Source organism: Macaca thibetana, chromosome 14, assembly GCF_024542745.1.
Source record: "Macaca thibetana thibetana isolate TM-01 chromosome 14, ASM2454274v1, whole genome shotgun sequence".
Taxonomy (NCBI): Eukaryota; Metazoa; Chordata; class Mammalia; order Primates; family Cercopithecidae; genus Macaca; species Macaca thibetana.
In genome coordinates, this window is record NC_065591.1 from 91,920,877 (window position 1) to 91,938,601 (window position 17,725).

General features: G+C 33.9%; 1 protein-coding gene across 2 annotated transcripts in view; it reads left to right on the plus strand.

The window, feature by feature from the left end:
* The window catches only part of CNTN5 (contactin 5), a 1,339,954-nt gene that overhangs the window by 909,522 nt on the left and 412,707 nt on the right, over positions 1 to 17,725 (plus strand). For both annotated transcript variants that reach the window (XM_050758026.1, XM_050758027.1), the window contains exon 8: positions 13,588 to 13,791. In XM_050758026.1, the coding sequence (XP_050613983.1) occupies positions 13,588 to 13,791 (204 nt within the window). The remainder of the gene's footprint in view (positions 1 to 13,587; positions 13,792 to 17,725) is intronic.

The following is a 17,725-nucleotide window of genomic DNA, read 5'->3' on the forward strand; positions in this document are numbered from 1 at the left end:
TAAAATGACCATATGATTAAGCAAGAAAGATCTAAAATCGACACTCTAACATCACAATTAAAATAACCAGAGAAGCAAGAGCAAATAAATTCAAAAGCTAGCAGGAGACAAGAAATAACTAAGGTCAGAGAAGAACTGAAGGAGATAAATACACACAAAAAAACCTTCAAAAATCAATGAATCCAGGAGCTGGTTTTATGAAAATATTAACAAAATAGACTGCTAGCCAGACTAACAAAGAAGAAAAGAGAGAAGAATCAAATAGATACAATGAAAAACAATTAAGGGGATATCACCACTGATCCCACAAAAATACAAACTACCATCAAAGAATACTGTAAACACCTCTACGCAAATAAACGAGAAAATATAGAATAAATTGATAAAATCCTGGACACATACACCCTCCCTAGACTAAACCAGGAACAAGACGAATCCCTGAATGAACCAATAACAAGTTCGGAAATTGAGGCAGTAATTAATAGCCTACCAGCCAAAAAGAGCCCAGGACCAGGCAGATTGACAGCCACATTCTACCAGAGGTACAAAGAAGACCTGGTACCATTCCTTCCAAAACTATTCCAAACAATAGAAAAAGAGGGACTCCTCCATAACTCATTTTATGAGGCCAGCATCACTTTGATTCCAAAACCTGGCAGAGAAACAACCAAAAAAGAAAATTTCAGGCTAATATCCCTGATGAACATCGGTGTGAAAATCCTCAATAAAATACTGGCAAACAGAATCCAGCAGCACATCAAAACGCTTATCCACCACAACCAAGTCGGCTTCATTCCTGGGATGTAAGGCTGGTTCAACATATGCAAATCAATAAGCATAATCCATCACATAAACAGAGCCAATGATAAAAACCACATGATTGTCTTAATAGATGCAAAAAAAGACTTTGACAGAGTTCAACAGCCTTTCATGCTGAAAACTCTCAATAAACTAGGTACTGATGGAACATATCTCAAAATAGTAAGAACTATTTTGGACAAACCTGTAGCCAATATCATACTGAATGGGCAAAAGCTGGAAGCATTGTTGAACACCAGCACAGGACAAGAATGCCCTCTTTCACCACTCCCATTCAACATAGTATTGGAAGTTCTGGGCAGGGCAATCAGGCAGGAGAAGAAATAAAGGGTGTTCAAACAGGAAGAGAGAAAGTCAAATTGTCTGTATTTGCAGATGACATGATTGTATATTTATTTAGAAAACCCCATAATTTCAGCCCAAAACCTCCTTAAGCAGATAAACAACTTCCGCTAAGTCTCAGGATACAAAATTAGTGTTCAAAAATCGCAAACATTTCTATACACCAATAATATAGACAAGCAGAGAGCCAAATCATGAGTGAACTACCACTCACAATTGCTACAAGGAGAATAACATACCTGGGAATATGACTTACAAGGAACATGAAGGACCTCTTCAAGAACTGCAAACCACTGCTCAAGGGAATAAGACAGGACACAAATAAATGGAAATAATGCGACTCTTAAAACCTTGTTTGAGGCAGTAGTACTTGTACTTGGATTGTGTCCAAGCATGCAACTGGGCAGAGGAAGGTGGGAGTGCAGACTAGAGTCTAGGGAAATAACATGATGAAAGACACATAGATTTGAGAATCACTCAATTTAAAATGAAGCACTGATGATAGTGAAGAGTGGGTGATAGTATCAGATGGTTAAGAAAGAGATGGGTACAGGTATGACAGCAAACCAGACTATCACAGATTTTAAATTCTATGACAAATAGTTCCATATCAGAGAGCCATTTAAGGACTATTAGTAGGCATGTGACATGTATAAAGAGTAAAACTACTCCTAACCTGTAATTTGATATGAGATTGGAATACTGCAGAGCAACATATACTATAACATTTACAGATATTTTAGTTCTGCATAGTTGATACTTTTTGCATGGTAAATCAGAACAAGAATAGAATATGGATGTATGACTGTCCTGCAAAGTCAAATGCCTCTTTTATATATATATATATATATATATATATATATATATATATATATATATATATATATATATGTATTTTTAGGTAAGAGGTTATGTTTCCTGAAGTTTTTTTAGAATGACTGCTAGGATAATTCTGCATAGAAGGTAAACACAGTAAAAATAAAACGTGTGTGTGTGTGTGTGTGTGTGTGTGTGTAGGCCAGAATTTTCAATAATAATGACATTTTGAGCATACTTACTATATACCTGAAATAATGATGTTAACACTTTTTTTTTAATGAAATTTCCCACAAAATCCTATGAGTTAGGTGTTACTATAATCATTTCACAGATGAAGAAACCAAACTGAAGTAATCATGTAAACAAGCTCAAGACTGCACAGCTGCTAGGTGATGGTGCAAATATTCAAGCATGTTTTTGCATTGGTATAAAGGCATCTTTTTCCATGGTGCCACATTACCTTACACGCTCATTGAGTTGAGCCCCGCGTGTCTCAGTTCTTCCACAGAGGTCCCAGCTGGAATAGGAATCCAGGCACTTAATACACATTTCATGTCACTTTACTATGATACAAATTGTATTGCTAACACCAGTGTTCAAGTTTTTTATGTTTTCACTACAAAGAAGGCATAAGTACAAGCATGAAAAAAAAAATCTATCTTCTCACCCTGATCACTGTTTGACATAAAGTATCCAGGTTTTTCTTGATTTCCAGTTTAATAGTTTGTGTGCAGTCACAATTTCTTTGGGTGAGCCCCACCAATAAAAATCTCTCAATCTCGTCTTTAACAGTCATCTCCTAAATCAATGTTTTGTGAATAAATTTATTCACCTAACAACTGGTTTGTATTCTTGAAATTTTCAGTAATCCCTACAGATACACAGTTTTCCTATTTCCACAACTACAATATTGTATAACTCTCCTGGGTTCCCAGAAAATTATAGTATTTTTATTTAAGCTATAATAGTTTCTAGTCTTGAGATTTGGGAAAATATCACCGAGTCAATCACCAGAATTATTAATTAACCCACAAGCTAGGAACAGAGGCTTAGTGGGAAAAATACATTACGGAGCCCACACTTGTGGAGAATACACAAAACACATCTGAGTGATCCATACTCAACAAAGAAATCTGAACACGTTTAGATTTTAAAAAGTCAATCTCCACTGTAACTTGAAATTAGAAAAACTGATAAAGACTGACAGTATGGGAATTGACCAAGGGAAAGCCAGTTTAGAACACCAAAGCCTAGAAGACTATTGGACAAAAAAAGAAAGAGAAAGGGGAAAAATAACTTAGGGAGAATCAACAATTTATCATTCCATTAAAACCTTTCATCCATGTATTCTATAGTATGTGTATTACATATATCTCTGATAGAACATGAATATTAGGTTCAAAACAATGGCCACTCAATTACTTTATGACAATTTTTTCCAAGGTACACTTTCTTTCTTATGTGTTCTTTAATTGTTTAAACCCCCTATTAGTACTAGACCTTATTATTTTACAGCTATGCAAATATCAAAATACATTTGCAAAAAATACGGTCTAGTAAGACATTATGATAAAGTCTACTTTGCAAATATATTTTGATGATAATTTGATGAAATTAACTACATCAATTTCAAGATTATGAAATTAACGTAGATATAAACATAATTATAAAAACTAATATTTAAGTGCGATTTAACATGATTATGAAAATGAGTATATTTTAATCATAAATATGATATAAACCTGATTATAAATGTGATATAAGATATGAACAAAATTATAAAAAATATAAACATGATTATAAAAATTAAAAACTATGTGATTTTACAGAGAAACCCCTTGTAGAATGAGAGAGAAAAATGCATTCTTAATAGTTTTTGTGCTTTTCATATTACTAGCATAACTCATACCACCTTTTCTACTTTTGAAAAAGAACTCAACTCAAAAAACCCCAGCTAAAACTTTCATGTTATGTGCATATGAATTAATAGTAATTTAAGATTTATTACAGTGATTACATATCAACAGAGATAAATATGTGTTTTATGATTAGGGTTTTTTTTTTGAAACAGGTGAGCCATAGACACAAACCCTTGATGCAGAAAATAAACCATTTCAGTGCCTGTTGATAAATAGACAGTATCCACTATTTCTACATGGTGCATGGCAATGTGACAAATAAATTACCTTCATTAAAGATTTGCATGAAGGATTAATGAGCATTAGTTAAGCCATAAAAGCACAAAGAACATTTTTGAAAAATTACATTGAATAGAAGAATAAGTTGAGGGGCAGATAATCTCGTTATAATAATTTATCTTACCTGAAGATTCTCTGCTGTACCTATATGATAAATGAACCTAAAAGCAACTCAAGTTCCATATTTAACACAGATTTAGGCAATGCACAGCTCTAGAGGGTTTTGTCCTCTGTGACTCACCTATCTATAAGGGGGATAATTTATAAAACTCATATTTGTTTCTGTTAATATTTAGACTGCAATAAATCTTAAAATTTTCACCATAAAATTTGCATAACATGAAATTAAAATGAGTTAAAAATTTTTAAAAATTCATAGTGAAAAAATGTTGTGTTTTAAATACCTGCCTTATGAATTTTCTTTTGCTTTTAATTCATCGAGCTAAATTAAAATTTAATCATTCTCGTTACATATAAATGACAATTATCTTTTGGATAAAAGGTAATATTTTACTAAGTAAAACATAGGAATAGAAGAAAACTTTATTTTGCTAACCAAGTTCTTAATTTTCCTCCATTTGGAATGTTGTCCAAGATTAAACTGTCTACACATCAAGCACTGCCATCTTGTGGACTGCCATTGATTCCAGAAAATACAGGCTAATTTAAAAATTATTATCTGTGCGACTTTTCATGGTAAAATGTTTGGACAACTCTGTAAATCCTAATGTAAGCGGAGATGAGGAATAGTATCCTTGTTTGTAACTGTGCAATAATAAAACTTTTACATTTATGAACATCTGTATTTCAGGTACGCCGTGCTGGTATTTTATAGTAGGTCTCTACCCAGCAGGCCACATTCTTACTGTTTTATATGGTTAAGACTTGTATGAGATTATGACCATGGTTTAATTACAGTGTGACTTAATAGTTAATAGAAATAATCACCAGCCTGCTTTTGTTCTGGACTGATGAGTGAAATCTGGACACTGATCTAATTAGTCACTATTTCAAACATCAAACTTTTATTTGCAAAATTATATCCCATGTATATAAAACTCCATCTAGTAAATATTTGAAACCACTATTTACCAGGTTTCTTTTTCTCTTTTCAATAAAGATTGATGCTTTGTAGTAATTCTTAAGCAAGTTATTGGCAACTCTATATCTTAGTTTTCCCATTTGTAAAATATGGTTACCCATTCCTATGAGAATTAAATGAGTTGATATACATAGAACACATTGCGTGGCATATTCTAAGTGCAGTGCACATTTACTAGATTGTATTGGTGCTCCATCCAGACGTTCTCCACCCGATGCTTGCACACATCCAGCAGCTGGTATGAAGATTGGCTGCTTCCTCTTCTCCAGAATATTTGCCACACCTGGAAAATCGTGCTTCCTGCCCTCACGGCACTCTACCTGCCCCATCCAGCAGCTAATAACTTACGGATACAGGGGAGAGGGTGCAAATAGCCTTTGCTGATACTCTTTGCCTTCTTTTGCCTCACTTAGCAATGCTGCAGTGAAGCCGGCATTTGAGAACCCCAAGTGAGATCAATCTGAAGCTAATCTCCAACAGAGACCACATCCTTGGTTAGCTTTATCTTTTTCCTCCCTCATCTTACCTTGCTTCTCTTAATTTTTCCTCCTGGAAAAATTTTGTTGAATCCTATTTGAGAGGCCCCTTCACTGACTCTATTTCTATAAACCCACTGTAAGACAATAAGTGTTTACTGTTGTTGTTGTTGCTGCTGTTGTTGTTGTTATGCACGCTGGTGTCCTGATTTAATGAAGGATAAATGCTGAGATTACTTTCGTCATGTCCAAAGTTGAACGGAGTCCGTGGAACGACTCCATAGCCTTTCAGTAGTTCTCTCTATGTATGTTTTTTTAAGCTAACATTTTCACAAGTTTGATAAGCACATTAAGGTCATATGCTCTGGCAAGATTCTGGGGCACAAATAGTCTGTTATTGATTAGGGCAGGGATTTGTGGGCATTATCAATGAATTACGGGAAGCCAGGAGTGAAATCTTTTTAATGCAAAGTTCGAAACCTAAGCTGAGTCTGTGCCACTGACTCTTGCACACTGTTGAGTAAATGCTGGCCCTAGACCTGCTAAGAGCTTACAGTACAATACAACGTAATTTAAAAACCCCTTAGCAAAGCAAGAAATTTAGGCTGCCTTTTGAAAAGGGTTAGCAATGACCTTTATATCTAGACACAGGACTCCTGGGATAAAAATGCCCTCCACACTGTGAAGTATTCCACAGATAAAATAAAAATAGCTCCTGTCACCCAGTTGGTATAATCACTTGAACGCTAGAACCTGGAATTCCCTAGCTCAGACCTGCTTAAGTCGTGGATCGTAAGATTTGCCAGTTTAGTACTGTTTCTATTATACATATCCTTTTATTTATCTTATGTTTTTCTAAAGGTGTTTTGAATTACATGCACGTAAAATATTTTCCTGTCTTGGTGACATAATTATGAAGAACTCTGCTTCTTTTGAGTTTAGGTAACAAACATAATGAAAATACATGTCTCCAAAGCATAAAAAAGAAAATTATTACTTTGTTTTGTTCGACCAAGATAACTAAAATTTAATGTAATGATACAGACTACTTTGTTTTAAAGTAATTTCATTTTTAAAACATACAACAGGTATTCTCTTTTGCATTCTTCACAGTATCTTTTAAAATATCTTCATTCTGAGGCCGGGCACAGTGGCTCACTCCTGTAATCCCAACATTTTGGAAAGCCGAGGCGGGTGGATCACGAGTTCAGGAGATCGAGACCATCCTGGCTAACACGATGAAACTCCGTCTCTACTAAAAATCCAAAAAAAACCCCAAACAAACAAACAAAAAAACAGCCAAGTGTGATGGTGGGCGCCTGTAGTCCCAGCTACTTGGGAGGCCAAGGCAGGAGAACGGCGTGAATCTGGTAGGCGGAGCTTTCAGTGAGCCAAGATCGCACCACTGCACTCCAGCCTGGGCGACAGAGCGAGACTCCGTCTCAAAGGGGAAGAAGAAAACCTTGATTCTTTCTCTTGGTGCTAACAAAGACTCAGACAGCTTTATTCTATTGTAACTCTCAGGATCTTTGTCTCTGGTTGTGTTTTTATAGATGAAACTTTTGGCGCATGGAAATTGAATCCAATTGTACGAGGTACAAGGTGAATTTGTATTCTACAAAACTGTGCTTTATACTAGATAGTTTATCCTGAGCCAATAGCTCCCCTTACTGAGCAGTTTCTGCATGTTAGACACTCATTTAAGTGGCTTGTGTAATCCTCAGCATTACTACCATATAGACATTACTGTCCTATTTTATGAATACTGAAACTAAAGTTTAGGAAAATTAAATTACAATAATTAAAGAAGATTAATATAATGATAAAATATAGGCTTATAGTGAGGAGAGAAATGTTAATTTTCCCTCTGACTCTAATCAGCTGTAATTTTCTCCTGGTTCCTTCACCTATGTGAGCCTCAGACCTTTGATGTTGAAGATGACTAAAATAATAACTATATCTATTTCTATACATGAAATATTTCATTTAACTTGCCCTTTCTCCCATCAGTTTTAGTTTACAGATAAGAAGATTAATGCTTTAGCAAAATTAAATAGCTTTCCCAAAGGTCATGTAGTTGGTAGGTCATGCAGCCATCTTTGAATGCCTGGTCTCTGTGATTTTGAAGTCCATGGTCTTAGTTACTCACAGTGCTAACTTCTAATGTGTCTGTGTGTGATAGGGAAAGTGGGGGGCACATACTAAGGGAAGAACTAGGTAAAAAAAAAAAAAAAAAAAAAACATGAAAAGTGTGTGACTCATGGTAAACTGTTATGCTAATTTTTTCCCAAGTCTATCTGATATTTTCATAATATCCCCAACTGTGCTTTGCATATTTCATTACTACTTGTTGATATCCCAGTTGCCTTGACCTCAGCTCCCACCCCAAATGTAGGAGCCCAAATGATTTTTCTATATGATCCATTAAATAACTTGAGCTGCCAATCAGCTTCCTCAACAAAATATCAATAAGCATGCTCAATCAGAGGCAGACAATTGGTCATCCATTAGGTTATTAACCTCTGATAGGGATTGTACTACCTAAAAATTTAATATCCCTCACCTCTAAGATTTCATCTAACTTACCTAATAGAATAAATCATGAAAACACTTCATAGTACCTTTGTAAAAATGATCCTTTTCTCTTTTGCTCATTCACAGTACATTCCAGATTGTTAAACTGTCTATATTACTATAACAAATAGGGACTCAGTGTCTCTATTTCGGCCAACATTAAGCATCCTCTTTGACTCATATTCTCAAAGCCAGAACAAGCTAATTTAGATCTTAGGAAATTTGTAATGAAGTTTAATATGTGAAAATAAATCCGCTCTTGTTCTTGAAATTTAGAGAGTTTCATATAAATAGATTATAGATATATTTCTATCTCAACTATGCATTTATTCACCAAATATTTATGGAGCAACTACACACCAAGTATCCTGTTGAGTTTTAAAAATATAATGATGAAGAAGGTAGATTCAGTCTCTGCTCTTCCAAGAGTAATTGACATGGCTAATAGTGACATTTTCTGTTTCCATTAAGGTACACATCAGCAATGGAAAAATATATTTCCCACCAATTTCAGGTTGTCCCTTATGCTCAGTAGTAATGAATAATTAAGTGGACAGTTCTCTACAGTTTCTATCATAATGTCATTAATTCAGAATCCAAAGCGGTAGGATTGGGTACAAACTTTCAAAAAAGAAAATAATTGTAGTGACAATTTTTAAAACCCTATTTTTCTCTGGGAACGTACTAAGTTATCCTATTTAATTATCTTCACTTCAATTAAGTCACCATGAAAGAGAGGAGATGAGTCATAATGGATGATGGAATTATGAAAATAAATATTATTAAAAGACAATTTGTAAATATTAAAATGCTCCTGACATATACTCTACCAGGCAGCATGAGTAAAAATTAATACAAGATACAGAAAATAAATAAATGAAAAACTTGAACTATTTAAAAGGTAAACTAAAAGTTACATATTTTGTATTTTTTTGATTTGGGGTCTAACTCTATCATCCAGGCTGGAGCACAGCGGCACAGTCACAGCTTATGGCAACTTTGAACTCCTGGCCTCAAGCTATCCTCTCACCTCGGCCTCCCATAGAGTGGGGATTACAGGCATGGGCTGCTGTGCCTGAACAAATGTTATATTTTAATAATGAACAAGTTATGATTTTTGGCAGATAAAACATTAAATCTCATATTATAGAAATAACAAAAACAATTAGGGATTTTGGTAAATAAGGCCTGTTAACTGATAATCTTACCATAAAGTTGAGCATTTTATAGAAATAGGGAAGCTTCTGATTTTTAAGTTCTTTTTCTTTCTGTACTTATAGGGATAAAGAAAATAGACTCCCGGGGAGAGTTGCATTATTAATTGGGTCATTGAACAACTCAGATGCTATATCCATTGTGTTCTCTCCAAATTCTTTGGCCCAAAGCCTCTGATGTGTACACACATTATTAGAAAAAAGAATGGTTATTTCCCAACATGTAGTTATATTAAAGAATGTTGAATCACATGTGATTACTCACTGAAATTGTTTTCAAAGACTTCAGAGGGTCCTATATGCAGTTTCATTCCCCTTTTTCAAACTTTTTTGTTGTTGTTGTTAATGGCACTTCTGTTAAGAGAAATGAGCATCATTGCCCACATGTGTATTCCTGTTTTTATGCACTCTGTAGTTGTGGAAATATATCACTTAAATAATCATCTTATTTGTCAGGGGAGCAAAGAGAAGATCCTGTGTTTATTGACACTGAATCAATTGCAGCAGTTGCATAGAAAGTCTGCAATAGTTGAATCCATAAAATCTGGACATTCAATTAGGGAGGGAGACAGCTGACCTGGAAATGTTCTCACTACCAAAATTTAGAAATGATGACTGAAATAAAGCAAAGATAATTTCAATATGTAGCTGATCTCACAAGAAAGAAAAGGAAATCCCCAAGTAGCAGAAGCAAATAAGAACTGAAATCCAAAGCATACTCTGTGATGTTAACCCTGAGGAGATCTTGGAAGCAAGGTACATTTTTCAGATGTTACAGAAGTAGACCCTAAAGTCTAAAAGTTAAAGGATGAATGATCATGCCAGGGCAAAGGACAAGTCCTTGGGTCTGCTTGAGAATGGAAGTTGAATAACAATGTCTGACCAAGTCAGACCCCAGATGGAATGACTTGTTGGTTCAGAGTAGAAGACAAAAATTCTCCAATGAGAAGCCAAAAGTCTATGCCGCACATGGATTTGTGTCCCAAATGTATATTACCATATAGTATCAAAAATACCTGATTGAAATTTAGCATAAACATTGATCCTTCTGTTGCAATTGCTTTTGGTGTTTGAGTCATGAAGTCTTTGCCCATGCTTATGTCCTGGATGATATTGCCTAGGCTTTCTTCTAGGGGTTTTTATGGCTTTAGGTCTTACATTTACATCTTTAATCCATGTTGAGTTAATGTTTTAATAAGGTGTAAGGAAGGGGTCCAGTTTGAGCTTTCTGCATGTGGCTAGCCAGTTTTCCCAACACCATTTTGTATACCTATGTAATACACCTGAATGTTCTGTACATGTTTCCCAGAACTTAAAGTATAATAATAAAGACAGCAAACTACATAGAAAAATGGGGGAAAAATTGATCTCAAGTAGGATTTGTGCAAAAGCATTCTCGAGGAAGACTTTCATAACGTAGATGCACAGGATATCTCATAGTGGTCACTGTCTGCTGATATAGGGATTACTCACTGAAGAATCACACCAAGAACTTCTAAAACATTTTATTGCTTTAGATCACCATACCATTAGAAAAAAAGAGCCTTAAAAAATGGGAAAATCATAGTTGACCACCTAATATCAGTATCTTCTGAAATGAATGCCACTACTACTAAATTTTTACCACTTAATAGATAAGCTTGCATTCAATTATTTTTAAGGGCCAGCCGCAGTTGGTATGGAAGAAAGTGACATATAAAGCTAAAGGCTGTGGCACCAGAGCCAACTATACTTTACTATTTCCCTGAAATATTTTATAGTTCTCAGATTACAGTATAATGCTAAAAATAATTATAGACTTTTTATGATTACTTTGAAGACAGTATTAAATAAATGTGAATAGATAATGGAAAACCTTATAGGAGAAAGTAAAGAAGAATGTTAAAAGGTGTTTAGCTCTGTTCAATATTTTCATTTTTGGCACTGGCAGATAATCCACTGCAAACTCAGGTTGTCAGCTCTTCTATTGTGTAGTATTTCTACTTTTTATACTTTTTGGAATTATGAAATGCTTCACTACATGAAACTGAAAACTTATTTGAAGAACTAAATGAGCATTTTTGAGTCTCCAAATACTTACCCGTCTGTAAAATCTGAGAAAATGCCAATTTTGTGTAAATATTTTTCTCCTAGTCTAAAAATATGAAACATTAATTCAACAAATATCAGTATAACAGAAACAGTATTTTTGAATTTAATGAATGATTGCCTGTAATTGTTAGTTGCTTTCATTTCTCTGAAACTTTAAGTAATATAAACCAAAAACTAAGAAAACCCTTATTTTATATTTGATTTTGGTAAATTAATAAAAAAAAGATTTTAGTAAAATGTAATATAAAATAAATACATATTAAAATATATGAATTAGGTGTGAATGACAAGTAACACTTTCATTATAGCAATTAAAGGAATTCACATTGTTAAGTGTGAGAAAGCCTTGAATTTAGAGTCTAGTTGAGCTGTATGAGAACAAGTGGAAGTATTTCAACTATACTTTATGGAGTTCCTTCGAGTAAAGTAATGTGGATATTTTAAATAAATTCTTCATAAAATATTAAATGTACTGAAGGCTGCCAACTGGGTGTTGGTAACTGTAAAAAATGCTTTTCTTTATAAAACAATTGTTAAAATATTTGATTTTGTATCTGTATATTGTAATTACACATTAATGCAATATAATATTTCAAAATTCTCAGGCTTCTGCTAGAACTATTATTTTTATATATATATATATATATATATATATATATATATATATATATACACACACATATATATATATATATTTTTTTTTTTTTGAGTTGGTGTCTCGCTCTGTCACCCTGGCTGAAGTGCAGTGGTGTGATCTCAGCTCACTGCAAGCTCCGCATCTCGGGTTCATGCCATTCTCCTGCGTCAGCCTCCTGAGAGGCTGGGACTACAGGTGCCCGCCACAATGCCCAGCTAATTTTTTTGTATTTTTAGTAGAGATGGGGTTTCACCTTGTTAGCGAGGATAGTCTCAATCTCCTTACCTAGTGATCCGCCCGCCTCGGCCTCTCAAAGTGCTGGGATTACAGGCGTGAGCCACGGCGCCCAGCCTATATAATTTTTTTTTAATAATAAATATTAGCAAAATCTTGCTTAGAATCAATGTTCATCTCATCAGTGGAATTCTTCTGTTGAAAACAGACCTGAAAATATTTAAGTATCCACTATTCCTTCAGACTTGTTTTATATCCTCTTTACTGTTTTTCTTATATATAAATGGTGCACGTAGAAGGAGCTCCTAACGTGGTAATTTTTGGTTAGGGTGGGATGATAACAGAAATGTTACTTTTCATGTTTTATGAGTGCATATTATTCGTTAAGCTCTTAGGTGCATTGTCTTGTTTGAAGCTTATGAAGTACGTAATATTATTCTAACTATATGAATTTTAAAAATGAACCTCAAAAAGTTAGTTAAATACTGGCTCAATTTAGACCATCACTAAGTAGTAGAGTCAGAACTTAATGATACTGTCTCTGAAAGTCCCAGTGAACTTAAGCTTAATTTAGAAATTAAACTAAGTTACAAAATGGGATGTGTGTAGAGGAGAACATTTGGACAGAAGACATGTAGTTTGCCTTTCTTTGATAAGTTTTATTGCTTAAGTGCCCCATCTCATACCTTCTTTACAATAAGGTCTGTATCTCCATTTTCTTATTCTACATTGTTTCATAGGTTTGGGTAAATTTTCTTCATTAAATTGATCTTTGAGAATGGGGAATTGTCTCTTCTCTTTCTGTTTTCAGGTTATCATAGTTCTGAGTACCTAAAACATGTTCAATACACATTGGAATTGAAAGAATAAATAAATGAGTCAAGTTCAGACATCCTAAGAAATATTTCAGATCTCACCGTAGTCATTAACAATAATCCTTTGAATATAAAATACTAAATTATATAGCTCCATGGATCAAATATCTGTGAGCTTGCAATATATCTCAGGCTTTGTTGTTTGAACTTTTTCTGTTAATGAAAAAATCAAAGTCTTTCATTGACCAAATTTTGTGTATTTTCAGAGATCATCTATAGCTGGGTATTTAATGAGTTCCCTTCCTTTGTGGCGGAAGACAGCCGGCGGTTCATTTCCCAGGAGACAGGCAACCTTTATATTTCTAAAGTCCAAACATCAGATGTTGGCAGCTATATTTGTCTGGTGAAAAACACAGTGACGAATGCTAGAGTCCTTAGTCCTCCAACGCCACTCACTCTACGTAATGATGGTAAGTTGCTTGGCCCATTAAAAAGGTCAGCCAACTCTAATTTGGAAAATAAAGATGTATTAATGTGTGTGTGTTTTTTTTAAGAACTGGAACTTACAAATAAAATAAAAAGACATTTGCCATATTTAGAAACTACATTTTTAGGCCAGGTTTATACATACCTTAGAATAAAAATTTTGACATAAGAAAGTGATGATCCATGGATGAGAAATACTCACCATAATGCTACTCTAGTGCCAGAAAGCGAGAAAGAATCTGATAAAAAGAACCATAATAAAGACTCCACAGTTCTTTCCTTTGCTCTTGAGTGCCTCTATATAGCATATGTGTATGAATTGAAACCATTTTATGGATCCACTTTTCATTACATTTTTATTTTAGCTGCCTTCAAATTGAATGCTCAGGTTTTAATACTTCATGGTATAGTTATAATTGTTATTATTACTTTTCTAATAATAGGAGCAGTTGGAACTTTAACTTTTAAGTGCAAATCAGGCAGAAGTGATGACTCTATAATTATAGGTATTGCCATCTATCCAAAGTATCTTCAAATTTAAACACCTCATTTGTATTTACAGACATTTACAGTTAAGCGTTGCATTAAAGAAGTCAAGCATTATATTATCATTGATATATGATGTGCAGTTTGCTCTGTCATGCAGTAAAAAAAAAATCTGTGAAGCTGTTATTAAGAAGTAAGCTTGAGAAACCTGATTGATTGTGAAGCTTAAAAAATAATCTATTTAAGTGCTGTTTTTTCATATATTTGTTTTTAGAATATATGCTGCTGGAATGTATGACCAGAGCTATATCACAAGATTTTTGCTTACCACTTAGTTTATTTTACACTTTGTTGTTTATTTGTGTGTGTGTGTGTGTGTGTGTATAAATATGTTTATATATAAGTATATAAACATTTAAATATGTGTATGTAAACAACACAGTCTATGAAACTTCATGAATTATGAAGTATGTATTATACATACATAGAGATACACAGCATTTTATATATATATATACACACACATATATATATATAATAGTAACAACTCTATCAGGTAAAGGGTAAAAATGTAATATTCATTTTAAAGAGGTGAAAGCCAGTATTAAGGAAGTGATGAAAATTGGTAAAGGCCTCACAGTTAAGTAATGGCATGGAGAACCAGGTAGAAAAAAAATGGTGACTTGGAAACCAATTCACAGGCTACTAAAACTAATCAGCCAAGAGATGATAAATGACTGAACAAAAGCAGTGATGGTAGCACTGGAGGACAGGAAACATAATTGGGATATTAAGAAGGTAGGATTACCAGCATTTGATAATTAATGAATTACAGGCTTTGGAGTAGGAGGCAGCTAGCATATACAGCAATTTCAAGGCTTTAGCATAGTTCATTGAATGGGCGATGATTCTCTTCACCAGAAAAGAACACAGCTGAAGAAATACAGAAGCAGATAAAAATGAGGAATTCAGTTTTGAATATGAGATACAGGGTACATGGGAAATCCATGAGGAAATTGGCAATAGGTAATCACATATCTGTTCCTAATACCCGTAAGAGAGAGCTGGGCTACCGAAAGAGATTTAAAGGTCATCATTGTGTATTACATCACTGTGGAATAATGTGTATATATTATGCCAACTAGAAGATTATGTAAGAGGGTCTGCAGATTGAAAATAAAAAAGAAATGCAGTGTTACAGTTTATCTAATTTAAAGTCTTGAATTAATTTTCTGTAAGCCATTTCTCCAAAACTTCTGAGCCCTTTTCTCCCTGATTTCTTAAGAAATGAATGCATTCTTATCTTGAAAGTGTAACTTTTTTTGGCTAACAATTAATTCCATTTTCACTATCTGTATAATAATACTTTATATTTGAATAGTACCTGAGCTTGAGGAGGCTCTTCTACCTTCTTTTCACACCAGAGACCTCTTTCTATACATTGCCTGCCCGTCACAAGGGAGAGTAGCACATGTGTAAGTCAGTGTCCATGTGGAAGAGTCTTGCACTTTTGTTTCATGGCCCAGATATATCACTTAACTTTACCTTCTACCTTCCATGGGCAAACATTTCAGGAATAATCATTTGCTGATATTTAAATCACTTTGTTTCTGTGTCTTCTGTTGCCCTTGTTTGGCAAAACCCCAACTCCAATGAGCTCAATTATACTCTACTCTGTGATTGCCTTGAGATTCTGAAAGCTATCTGAAAAGTTTACACCCACCAGGGTTTCATGATCATGAGTTTCAAGTGGGCTATCAACATTGCCATTCAATCCCACCGAGTTTCTGTGGATGGCTTAATTTGCTACTCCCCTCCGCCCCCCCAGATTTTTGGAAACTTCTCTGCTTTCCTTAGACTGGATTGCCTCACGACCGCTGCTTTACAAAAACTATGTACCTTATTAAATCATCTTTCTGCTAATAAAATTTAAATATAACTGCATCTCCATCTGCATTGTTATCTCCCATCCTATTTCAATAGAGATAGTATACTCTCCATCCTCCTACTACAACCAATTCCTCCTTCCTGTGCTATTGAGAATCATTCCCTCTGGCCTTTTAGAAAATTACTCTGTAAGTCATTGCTTCTTATATAACAAAATGCTATGTCAGTAAACCAATACTGTTTTGGTCATTATATTAATTGAAGTGACTGCAGCAGTTGACATTGTTGACACTTTTTTCTTTTACAAATGTCTGTATTTTCAAAAAGTCATTATTTGAGAAGTACTATATAGAAGGCTCAATAAAGCAAGTATAAATCAATAAAATAAAACTTATTTTAAGGTTAACATTTAACAAAAAAACAGGTGGTAAGCATCTGCTAAATTTCTATTACATCATTCAGTAACAGTCTTATTTTTTACCAGAGAAGCTACAAAATTTACATTTTTTTTCTATAACTTATCTAAGGCTATTGCTTTCTTGGCTTTTGTTTGTCTATTTGTTTTAAGTCAAGGTAACACATCCATATTGAATGAATGTAGTGACATAGAAAAACAAAACAAAAAAACCCCCAGAAAATCCTACTCACCTCTCCCTGACATTAAATCTCACTCTGGAGAGCCAAACTTCTAACTTCCTTTTTATGTTGTTGTTGTTCCATAACGTTCTCATAAAATGCTAGAAAATATCTATGCATTTTGGTTAATCAAGCTTAAACAATAACTGTTTATTCCTTCATTTGATAAGTATGCATAAGTTTCTTCCTTCCTCTAGTTTAATATGCATTTTTTAGTTTACTGTTGCTTATCTTTTAAACTTTAATAATATACTTAAATTTCTACTGTCCTTTTAACTCTTGAATCTTTAATTCAAGAGTCATGAAATGACTTAACTTTATGTCATGACATAATTTTATGTCATGAAATGAGGATAATTTTATTCCTACTTTTTCCTTCATCTTTCCTAAGCTACTTTTATGTTCTTTTTTCTTCTACTTATATTTTGGCAATTCTGTCCAGCAAATACAATCATATATTCTATACTTCTTGTTAGACTAACTCTATAAGCTGGAAAATCAATAAATATCTACAGATTATTACTATATAATTATCATTTAATGTGATATTTTTCCAGGTTTTTAAGCCACTTTCTAGACATGTATACTATACTGGATGTGTTTTTCACAGTAACTGAAACTTTGAATTAAATATAACCTAAAGAAAAATAAGGCTAATACTGTTAATAAGAACGTAATATAATTTGGATGTAGTGTTTCTTAAAGTTCGGCTGCACAAAAACAATTAATATTTTGGATAACAGTGTTCAGATATGAACATGAGTCACTACAGTGAAAATCGTGATGAAGACATTGATGTGGTTAAGAAAGCATGGGGAGAGAGTATGAAATGAGAAGAGAAGTGAGCTTAAGGTCAAGCCTTGACTAATCTACATTACATTAGGAGGGTAAATAATGAAAATCCCACAA